The sequence below is a fragment of the Leptodactylus fuscus genome, chromosome 4 (assembly GCF_031893055.1).
Source record: "Leptodactylus fuscus isolate aLepFus1 chromosome 4, aLepFus1.hap2, whole genome shotgun sequence".
Lineage (NCBI taxonomy): Eukaryota > Metazoa > Chordata > Amphibia > Anura > Leptodactylidae > Leptodactylus > Leptodactylus fuscus.
Window position 1 is genome coordinate 185,928,003 of NC_134268.1, and position 11,070 is coordinate 185,939,072.

General features: G+C 41.5%; 1 protein-coding gene across 1 annotated transcript in view; it reads left to right on the forward strand.

Moving 5' to 3' along the window:
• Positions 1-9,635, forward strand: part of GORASP1 (golgi reassembly stacking protein 1) — a 29,387-nt gene extending 19,752 nt beyond the window's left edge. Inside the window, exons 8-9 of the mRNA XM_075271499.1 lie at positions 126-278; positions 5,065-9,635. Of these exons, the coding sequence (XP_075127600.1) occupies positions 126-278; positions 5,065-5,306 (395 nt within the window). The 3' untranslated portion in view covers positions 5,307-9,635. The remainder of the gene's footprint in view (positions 1-125; positions 279-5,064) is intronic.
• The last annotated feature ends 1,435 nt before the right edge of the window (positions 9,636-11,070 follow it).

The window sequence follows — 11,070 nt, forward strand, 5'->3', positions numbered from 1 at the left end:
GTTAGTCTGGCGAAGATATGGGATATGAGACAACACAAGGCCACAACCTCAGTAATTTCTTGGTTTCTCCTGGCCCACTTCCTAATAACATTGACAATTTTTTTTCTTTTTTATATCTACAATAGGTTTTCCAGACAGCCTTGATGTTCTGGCGCCGGAGATTCCAGATCTTACAAAACTTCTGGATGTGACATCCCCTCCTCCCCTCAATGTTACGCCGGATCTCCCCACAGGCACAGACAAGATCTTGACAGCTGAAGAGCTGAATGCTTATATCGGTATGTCTCATGGTAAAATGGGTTATCTCTTGCAGCACCCCCGTTTTAAAAAGCAGTCCCTACAGGGGAAATGTAACATTACATGATGGACATTCAAGAAAATGGCTGTCCATGTAATGTATTGATGTAACAGGTCTGCCAGAGCAGGAGACTGTGTTACAGAACTACTCTCCATTCTGACATGGATGGGGGATTGAGTAGGGGGTTCTCCCCTATGATATTTATATGTCTTTTGAGACAACCCTTGAAATTGTTGAATATAACCATCAACATTGCTGAATGATGGCAAGACTGTCCCCCTTTTTGTCTTCTCTTTCTCACCTTCATCTCATGTTATCCAGTGATAAGTTAGTTTGAGGAGTGTATAGGGTTAAACATAATTTATTGGATTTAAGGCAGAGTTTCACTTAAAATGGTTTATGGCCCCTAAAGAATTTTTTGGTCATCAGTATGTGATCAGTGGGTGTCCAACCCCCAGATCCTGCACAGATCAGCTGTTTTATCAGCCTCCGGGTGACAGAGGTTACAGCAGTGGGCAGGGAGTGCGTGTAGCTGAGTGGTGCTGAGTGGTGCTGATTCCCTGGTACTACCGCTATACAGTGGACAGGGATACATGAATAGGAGCAGCTACATGCTCTGCCTGTCCACTGCTATAAGGTTACCAGAATAGCTGATCTGTGCAGGGTCCAGGTGTCAGAACCCCAGAGATCACCTACTGATGGCCTGTTTTGTAGATAGGTCATTGGTATGAATAAGCCTTTTAAGGCTGGAAAGTGCCTTTAAAAGTAGCTCTAAGATTTCTCCTGCTTTGATATTGTCCACACCAGATCTTAGGATCTTACTAGCGCTTTTGTCTAGACTATACAAAGAACATGAAAATCTGGCAGGAATACAATATCCCCCCTGCTGGTTCCCTCCCTGGTGATCTCACTCGCTTTCTCCTGCATCTATGGCCAGAGAGAATCCCGAATATATTCAGCATCTGCTGAGTAAACAGTGTTGGTGGCTAATTCAGGCTCCTTAACACTGAGTACTATTTTCTCTTTAAAGGGAATGTTTTGTACATCTACTTTATGCAATGTAGAGGGTTGTCTCATCTCAGTTCCCTTAATATGAGGGTACCTGCTGCAGAAGACACGCTCTGTCTCATGGTGGCCATTTAGATGTAGAGCCCACCCATGTAATATATGAACATGCCAAGTACTCCAGAACTAGTTGTGCTGTGGATATGGATGGGCACTATGTAAGTAAGCAAAATAAATAAACTGGTTTGTTTGTGGGCCATATACCCCAACCACAAGCCATATGAGTAGGGGTGTCCTCAAGTATGTTTGGGAGCAGCGAGAGTCCTTTTTAAAGAGGTTTTGAAAAAATAAAAAGGATTGTACAAAAGTTTTAGGTTGGAGAGTGCTGCAAAGTAAGAATGCTTTCAGGAATAGAAGGGATATTACTTAATTTTTGTCAATTAACAAAATGAACAAAAGAAAATCTGAATCCCATTAACCCCTTCCCGACATCCGCCGTAATAGTACGGCGCAGCCAGGAAGGACTTCCCGCAAACCGCCGTACTAGTACGGCGGCTGCATGCGGGTGTCAGCCGTATGTTACGGCTGACAATGCCCTGTAACACCCGCGGTCGGAACCGGGTCCGATCGCGGGTGTTAACCCCTGATATGCCGGCGGTCAACAGCACCGCTGGCATCTCCGGGGTTTCGTTTCAAAATGGCGCCGATTTCGGGGGGTGCCGGTGTTCGTAGGGGGCAGCCCAGGGTCTGATCAGTGACCCCGGGTCTTCCCCATCACTTACCCCCTTCACGCACCTGGTTGATCCTGCCTAAAAAGGAAGCTGTCAGCCTGTGCGTCTACACAGGCTGACAACTTCCTATACAATGCAATACACGTGTAACACGTGTATTGCAGCATATATCTATTGAAGCAGTGATCAGCAGATCACTGCTTCAATCCCCCATGGGGACAGAAAAAAAAAGTTAGAAAAAAGTAAAAATAAAAAAGTTTAAATAAGTTTAAAATAAATTAGAACTAAATAAAGCCCCAAAAATCCCCTTTTTCCCCATATAAAATGTTTTATTATGTAAAATAAAGAAAAATAGAAAAAAAATTACATATTTGGTATCGCCGCGTGCGTAATATCCTGAACAATAAAATTAAAACATTATTTAACCCGAACGGCGAACGTCGTAAAAAAAAAAAAAAAAACGTAGAAAACCGCACAAAATAATGATTATTCACCACCTTTCCCTTACAAAATGTTCAAAGTAAAGTAATCAAATGGTCAGATGAAAACCAAAATGGTACCAATAAAAAGAAGAGGTCTTCCCGCAAAAAATAAGCCCTCAACCAGCTCTGTCTAGCGAAAAATAAAAATGTTATGCCTTTCAGAAGATGGCGATGCAAAAATAATTGATTTTTTTCCCTTAATTGAATTTTATTCTGCACAAATAGCATCGCATTAAAAAATAATATAAATGAGGTATCGCCGTAACCGTACTGACCCCCAGAATAAAGGTAACATGTTACTTATGCTGTACGGGGAAAAAAATAAATGCTAAAAAGCAATGCTAGAATTGATGTTTCCTTTTACACCCCACCCAGAAAGAGTTAATAAAATGTAGTAAATAAGTTACAGGCCCCAAAATGGTGGCATTGAAAAGTACATCTAATACCGCAAACACCAAGCCCTCATATGGCCACATTGCCAGAAAATAAAAATTTAGCTTGTACAATGTGAAGACAAAAACCCCAAAAGTCGCCAAATCATTAGGACATAAGTGGCTGCGACTAGAAGGAAATGTATAAGCTGTGCGAGGGTTTTCAGGGGACCCCCCATATTTAGAGCTTATGAGAGATAATATACCAGCGCTGATCCCCCAAAATGCCCCTCTTCCCCGTCCGTGCCATAGGAGCTAGTGGGAAAATAGAATGGGATTTGGTGTACCCAATTTACTCCGCACAGTTTACACATTCACTTCGGGGTTACTAATGCTCACTACATCACTTGATAAATTCTTTGAGGGGTGCGGTTTTCAAAATGGGGTCACTTTCTAGAGGTTTCCACTGTTTTGACTCCTCAAGGGCTTTGTAAATGCGACATGGTTCCTGAAACTGATCACAGCCAGATCTGCCCTCTAAAAGCTCCTTGGTGCGCCTTCCCTCCTGCATCTCGCTGTGCGTCCATATATTAGTTTACACCCACAAGTGGGGTACTATGGTAGTCGGGAGAACTTGCCTAACAAATTCTGGGATGCGTTTTCTCCTTTAACCCCTTGTGAATGTGCAAATTCTAGGGCTAAACGAAAATATTAGTAAAATAAAATCAAATTTGAAAATTTCACCTCCATTTTGTATTAATTCCTGTTAAGCACTTATAGGGTTAAAATACTAGGTATATGTTGTTTTGGCTTATTTAAGGGGTGCAGTTTTGAAAATGGGGTGACTTATGGGGGGTTTTAATACAAGAGTCTTTCAAAACCCCTTCATAACTGGATTAGGCCCTTTAAAAAATGGGTTTTGGAAATTTCTTGAAAATTTTGAATATTGTTGTTTCACTTGTAAACCTTCTAATGTCCATAAAAAATAAAAGGGTGACTAAAGTTTGATGCCGACATAAAGCAGAGATCTGGGACATGAGATTTAGGATATAATTTTGGCGGTCTGACTATCTGTATGCAATGCACATCATTTCTATTTTTCAAAATTTCCACCAAATTTCCTATTTTTTCATAATTAAACACAAAACATATCAACCAAAATTTACCACTAACATGAAGTACAATGTGTTACGAAAAAACAAACTCAAAATCACTTTGGTAAGTTAAAGCGTTCCAAAGTTATTGCCACATAAAGTGACACGTCAGTTTTGAAAAATCGAGCTTGGTCAGGAAGTCAAAAAATGCCATCGGCGGGAAGGGGTTAAAGGGATTCTACCGTTAAAAACTTTTTTTTTCTCCCTAACACGTTGGAATAGCCTTAAGAAAGGCTATTCTTCTCCTACCTTTAGATGACTTCTCCGCCCTGCTGTTCGGTTAAAATCCCGTTTTCCACCGGTATGCAAATGAGTTCTCTTTCAGCACTGGGGACGGGCCCCAGCACTTAAACAGCATTGGGGGCGTCCCCAATGCTGTGAGAGAACACTCCAGTATTGTAAGCGGCCATTTTCTTGTGGCCAGCAGGCATGCGCAGTCAGCTTTGCCCTAGGCCCGAGGCCTAGAAGTTTAAAGCCAACCCCTGGAAGAAGATGCGGTGAGGACCCCGTTCCTGAAGAAGATGGAGGCGATGCTGGAGAATTCTCTCGCAGCATTGGGCATACCGGCAGAAAAAGGCATTTTAACTGAACGGCGGAATGGGGAACACATCTAAAGGTAGAAGAAGAATAGCCTTTCTTAAGGCTATTCCAACGTGTTAGGGAGAAAAAAAAAAGAAGATTTTAATGGTAGAATCCCTTTAATATTCAGGGTGATTGCCATTTGCCTTCCATCAGTTCTCCGGGGTACACGTGCCCAGAGTTTTCAAGTAGTTCGGTAGGGAGAACTTGGAGAACTAAGCCCAGATCTTCTGTGGATGTAGATTTGCTCCAATCCTTCTATCTCTTTATGTAATCCCAGACAGACTGGATGATGAGATCAGGGCTCTGTGGGGGCCGTATGATCACTTCCAGGACTCCTCCTCTAAAGGGCGATCACACCAAATTGCCAATCCAATGGTGATCAACATAAAATCCTGTGAAACGTTCATTTCCTTCATTAATCCTCTCTTCCCTCTCTTACAGAACAAGTCACAGTGTCTGAAGGAGCAGCACTTGACATCCCCTTCTCACCCTCTGACCTGGATCAGGAACTCGCCGAACAAAACTCTTTAATCTCCTTTGAGAATCTGGTGAGCAACTCCTCAGAAGTGGCTCCAGCAGGTGAATCTCTGGCCGAGGTGGACAATGCTGCAGTTTCTAGCGTAAATGACGAGAACATCCCTGAAGATTCTTCCACAGAACCGACTGAAACGAAGGAAGAGTAAATAGTAAAAGACAATAAATCCTCTTTGGTCTCGCTGACCAATGAAATGCAAGATGCATGTCATCTGACTAAAAAATGGTTCCTTTTTTTATTTTTATTTTAATTTTCAGCAAAACTACAAGCTTTTTATGCAAATGATGCCAATTAACATTTTACTTACCTGTCTGTCTTCTGGAATCATAAGGTCTTTGTAGTCCTTGTAGTCATTCACCACTGCATGGAGGTTTACTGTCACAGATTGTTAGATATTTTACCAAAGGTTGCATTGTTCTCCATACTATGACTCTCTCTATATTACAAAGCTACAATTTGTAGCATGCCCTGAAAACCTGGCACTGCCAGTGCATGATGGGAGAGAGAGTTTGTACCAGTTACATCACCAGTTTGTTGTACTAGTGACATCACAGGTTAGATATTATTGATTGATATACTGAATATACATCAGAGCTTGGTCTCATAGGGTCCTACAGTTCTCCTACTTGAGTTCAGAAGCTCCTTGTGGTACTTGGGGCCCCTTGCATGAGCTTCCAATGCGGATGGCAGCTGCAGATTCCATTGTGCCTAGTGATAGTCATAATTAGAACTTGGTATTATGGTTAAATCTAGATCAATTAACACTAAGGTAAAATCATAATATTTGGTTATATCCGTATTAGGTGATTTTATTGTATTGGAAACTGGTTTATGACCTAAAAAGGTTGATGAGCTCCACCATAGATATTAGAGGACCGCATACTGCCAATGCCTCCAGGATCCTAGGAGACAGAGCACACATTCTAAGACCTAGGCCGGGGCCCCACAGAACGGTTTTGGAAATCGCAGCAGGTCAATTATATGTATGGAAACGCTGCCCCGTAGATATAATTGTAACTGAAAGTCCGCGGAAGAAAACTCCAATGTGTTCCTGCCGCGATTTTTCCCACAGCGTTTTATAGCTGCGGGTCGTCCCGTAAGGCCGTAGCCTTAAAGGGGTTTTACAGGCTAAATAATGGATCTATTCTTAGGATAGGTCATCACATCAAGATCAGCAGGGGTACGGCCCCTGGCCCTCTGGCAGATCATCTGTTTGAAGAGTCTGCAGCATTTCGGTGAGCTCTGCAGCCTCTTCGGTTCTTGCAAAGCCCAGCAATGTACAGCCCAGCCCATTCTCTTGAGCGGGCTCTACAGTCAGGCCATGCGACCAATGAATGGGACATTGCATGGCCCGTGAAATATAAGCAGAACTACTGTAGCATCGCGGACACATCAAACTGCTGATCCAGGGGTCCCAGGATAGGTCATCAATTAACAAGTCCTGGAAAACCCCTTTAAATTGTACCTATAGATTCTGGACATTTCTGGCATGTCCTTGTGATATGTCAGATATTTTAAACAATGGGTAACCCTAACCCCCATGCGCTCCTAGAAAGCTAATAGGTCTGTAGACCACTCTGCTCACATCTCCCAACAGAGCCAAGCAAAGCCAATGACAGTAGAAGGGACACAGTGCACAATGGCGCTCTTCTTTCACTGCACCCAGCCCCCCATCAATAAAAGTTCTGATATGTCACTATACGCTTTATAAGTACACTTTAATGAAGCTTATTAGACTATGGTACGTTCTGCTATATACTATTGTAGTCAGCAACAGTATACATGTGTAAGTCCACCATAATAATGAGTCACACCGTAGGATCTTTATCAGCACCGGGCACTGTTTTGAGGGTATATTTTACTTTACTATGCCTAGACTATTGCACAAGTCCAGTGAACATTGTACTAGAAGTCAGGAGACCCCTTAAAGCTGCAGCAGGGTCAGGGGCTCCGTAGCTGTGTATTGATACAATGCATTCTTATTATATGACAGATTATCCTAAAAGCACAAGATAACGGTCCCTAGAAGAGACGGTAGGAGATTGGACGGTTTACACTGGCCAGAGTAAATGGGGTGTAAGTACATATAGCATCTGTGCATGCAGTTCATCTATAGCCCAGGAAAGGTTCTATATATATATATATATATATATATATATATATATATATATATATATATATATATATATGTTAATGTTTTCATAGATCCTTTTCACCAAACCAAGTACATTAAGTGTCCTTTGTGCCTCCGTCTGCCCAGTATGCATCAACCAGTGGTTATTACATCTGTCTAGGAAAGTGTAGTAGACCGCCCTTTACTATACAGAGGACCGCTCCCAAAATATATTCATATTCTTAGAATGGGACCCTATGGGTGATGGATGCCACTGTATAGCAACCGTCACAAGCCTATACACTAATGCAATGTATACAGAGTCTAATGTCTGATCTAAATGGAAATCATAGTCTTAAAAATGTGTTGACTTGTTCATGTTGATTCTTGTGTTTTATTTAAAGAGAATTTAGAGAAAATCTTCTGGGTTTCAGGATATAATTTAATGGTGTGTTTATATTTGTAATATATATATTTTTTATAATAGAATTCACATACAAACCTTTCCACTGAGACATTGGTGCACTTTGTAATAGTATTCATAGCACATAGAGATAAAGTGCCTCTAAGCAGCACTGTAGGAGTCTTAGGAGGTGGTTGTAGGTTCCTTAGGGCTTTTTCAGATGTCTGATAAGATCTGATTCTTTAAAGCTAAACCTCCAAACTTTCCATAATGAACAGTGCAGGTGAATATAAGAAACTGTGTAATATATCTTATTAAAGAAATATATTTCCTTCTCCAGGTATGAAGCAGAGTTACTTATTACATATTAGTCTATGGCAAGGGAAGGGGGAGGAGAAGGCTGCTTGAGAAACACATACACAAAATTAACTGCGGTGGCTACCATCTGCTACAGTGTGACTCGGATAGCTTTTTTAACACTGCTATGTTTCAAGATAAGAGTTTATCAGTGCACAGAATGGTGCAAGTTCGCATCCTCCTCCCCCTCACCTCTCCGTAGAGTTCTAACAAGTGGCTTAGGACACAGATTTTGTTAACTGTATGTTACAAAGTTTCTTATATTAATCTTCACTGTTCACTTCTGAAAAGTTCTTTATAACTGGAGGTATGCTGCAGTCTCAAGATAACTGCAGATGCTGCAGTTATCTTGAGACAGACTATCGGTGCAGATAATGGAATACGTGACTTGGCCCAATGACTATGATGAGTCAGTCCAGACCATATACTGCTCTGCTCTGAATAGGCTCTGATGGGAGGTCGTCATTTCTAGATTTGGCTTGTTACGCTAGATGTATCATTGTTTATATAGGAGAGGTCTGTGGTTATACTTTGGTTACTTTTTCAAAACAAATTATGTGTCAGTACTGCCAGCTAACCTGATAGGACGCAGTCCTGGGCTATGCAGGCTAAAGGGATATGGTGACAATGACGGCTTGTGTGTATTAATGGAGTTAGGACACGCTATGAAAAAATCAGAATGGTATGGAACATCAGAATACAAAATCAGTCATGGAGTCTGAACTGTCTGCAACAGGATCTCTCCGGGAACATTAAGGCCTCCTGCACACTACCGTAGTGGATTTAATGTCCACAAATACTGATCTGCACTCTGCTAAAAGACACGTCCGCATTGTATCAGTATGTTGTCCACAAATTAGGATCTGCAATTGTGGATAAAACTATGATGTGCATGAGCCCTAAGGCCCTTCATTTGTCTGTTTCACAATCCTTGGAAAATCTTTCGCACAGGCTAAAATTGAGGACAAGTTTTTGTTTTATCATTTATTTCTAGGTTTATTGTTCCTTTGAGACAAATCACACCTTTTAGGAGCCTTCACATGGAGTTTACGCTCGCTCATTCTGAACGTAAAACTTGTTCATGTAGTAAATCATTTTGGGGTTTTTTTGACAAAATTGCAAAATCATGTTGGTTTGTAAAGCTGGTCATCCTGTGACACGCATAGTACAGGTAAGGAAGGACACATCTGCATGTAGTCTCCATATGCCTGTAACCATGCATTAATACGTGTCCCCTGTTGATACTTGAGACTTGAAGATGTTTTATATGAATAAGCATATTTTCATGCAATACTTATAATTGACTTTTATCGAATATCCTTATTAAATTCCTTATCTGGTTATTTTTCTAGTGGAAATCTATGGTTGGTGGGAATTCAGAAACTTTGGTGCCAGTTTTTTTTTTTTTTTTTTTGCTTTTAGTCTCTATTTTTATGGACTGTTGTATTTTTGCGTATGCACTACGTGTATAATAAGATTCCTGAAGACAAAGATGTTGTTAATATGTTATAATATGCTGAGAATATAGATTGTATATAATAAACCTTGGTACATTCACAAATGCCAGTTCTTCCATTTGTAATAGGGAATAATGCAGTCAATAAAAATAATGGATTTCAACTAGTGGTTATGTCTTCATTACACGTACATTGTACAGTGGGTATTACTCATTGGACAGATCTAAATAAAAGATAAGATAATCCTTTAATAGTCCTACTATGGGGAAATTCAGTGTGTTACAGTAGCATGTATAATACAGTAATATATTACAAGAAAGAACACATACAAGCTCATAGCAGATAGAAAAAATACTAGGAGTCATAGCAACTGAAAAGAAAAAAAGACTCAGGATCATTTAGTTCTCTGTGTGGAGTGATCTCCGCTTAGCCTGATGTAGATTATACAGCCTGACCGCGGTTGGGAGGAAGGATCTCCGATAGCGCTCCTTCTCACACTGGGGGTGAAGCAGTCGGTCACTGCCCAGTGCTGTCACAGTCTCATACATGGGGTGGGATTTATTCTCCAGTATGGAGCTCACCACGGACAGTGTCCTTCTGTCACCCACCACCTGTACTGGGTCCAGGGGGCTCCCCAGGATAGAGCTGGCCCTTTCCCTTACGCTCACGGCCACAAAAAAATGGCCGTGGGCATATGCAGTCTGCTCTGCCCGATGGCTGAGCCGACTACGTACGCGTAGAAGTTTAACCACAGCGCCGGAAGAAGACAGAGAGAGGCTGTTCCAGAGGAAAATGGAGGCTGTGCTGTAGATTTCTCTTGCAGCGTTGGAGACGCCCCCAGTGCTGCGAGAGAACTCATTTACATACAGAAGTAAACCAGGATTTCTACCGAACGGCGGCGCAGAGAAGACATCTAAAGGTAGGAGAAGAATAACCTTTCTTAATGCTATTCCTACGTGTTAGGGACAAAAAAAAATGTCATTTTAATAATAGAATCCCTTTAAGGCTATTCCATACTTTACTGACACATCCTTCAGCCATTTTCTGCTCCATCCTTCTCCTGTAATTGGCTCTCCCCTCCTTAACCTGTCGCCTTAGCTCCTTTTGTACATCCCCAGGCATTCCTTATCACCAGCCTTGAAGGTTCTCTTTATCTTTGAGAAGAGCTTTTATATCAGAGTTAATCCATGGCTTGTTATTAGAGAAACTCCTCACCACTTTTGTGGGTACCGTGTTATCTACACAGAAATTAATGTAGCCCATTATGCAGAGTGTAAGCCCCCAATGTCATTCAGACAGGAATCCTGTAGCACTTCCTATGCAGCTGTATCAAAGCAATGCCTTGCAGCCTGTTATATAAAACACTAATAAATACAATGCCAGAGACCACCCTGCTATTTTATTTTGTTTACATACTAAATCTATATTAACCACTTCCAGACTGCCCATAGACTATATACGTCCGGATAGTGGTTGCCTAGTTCTGATAGGACGTACCGGTACATCCAGTCAGAACACAGTAGCTGCACAGAGATCGTGCAGCTACTGAAGCTGGGAGCCGGCTGTAACTTCAGCCGGAGCT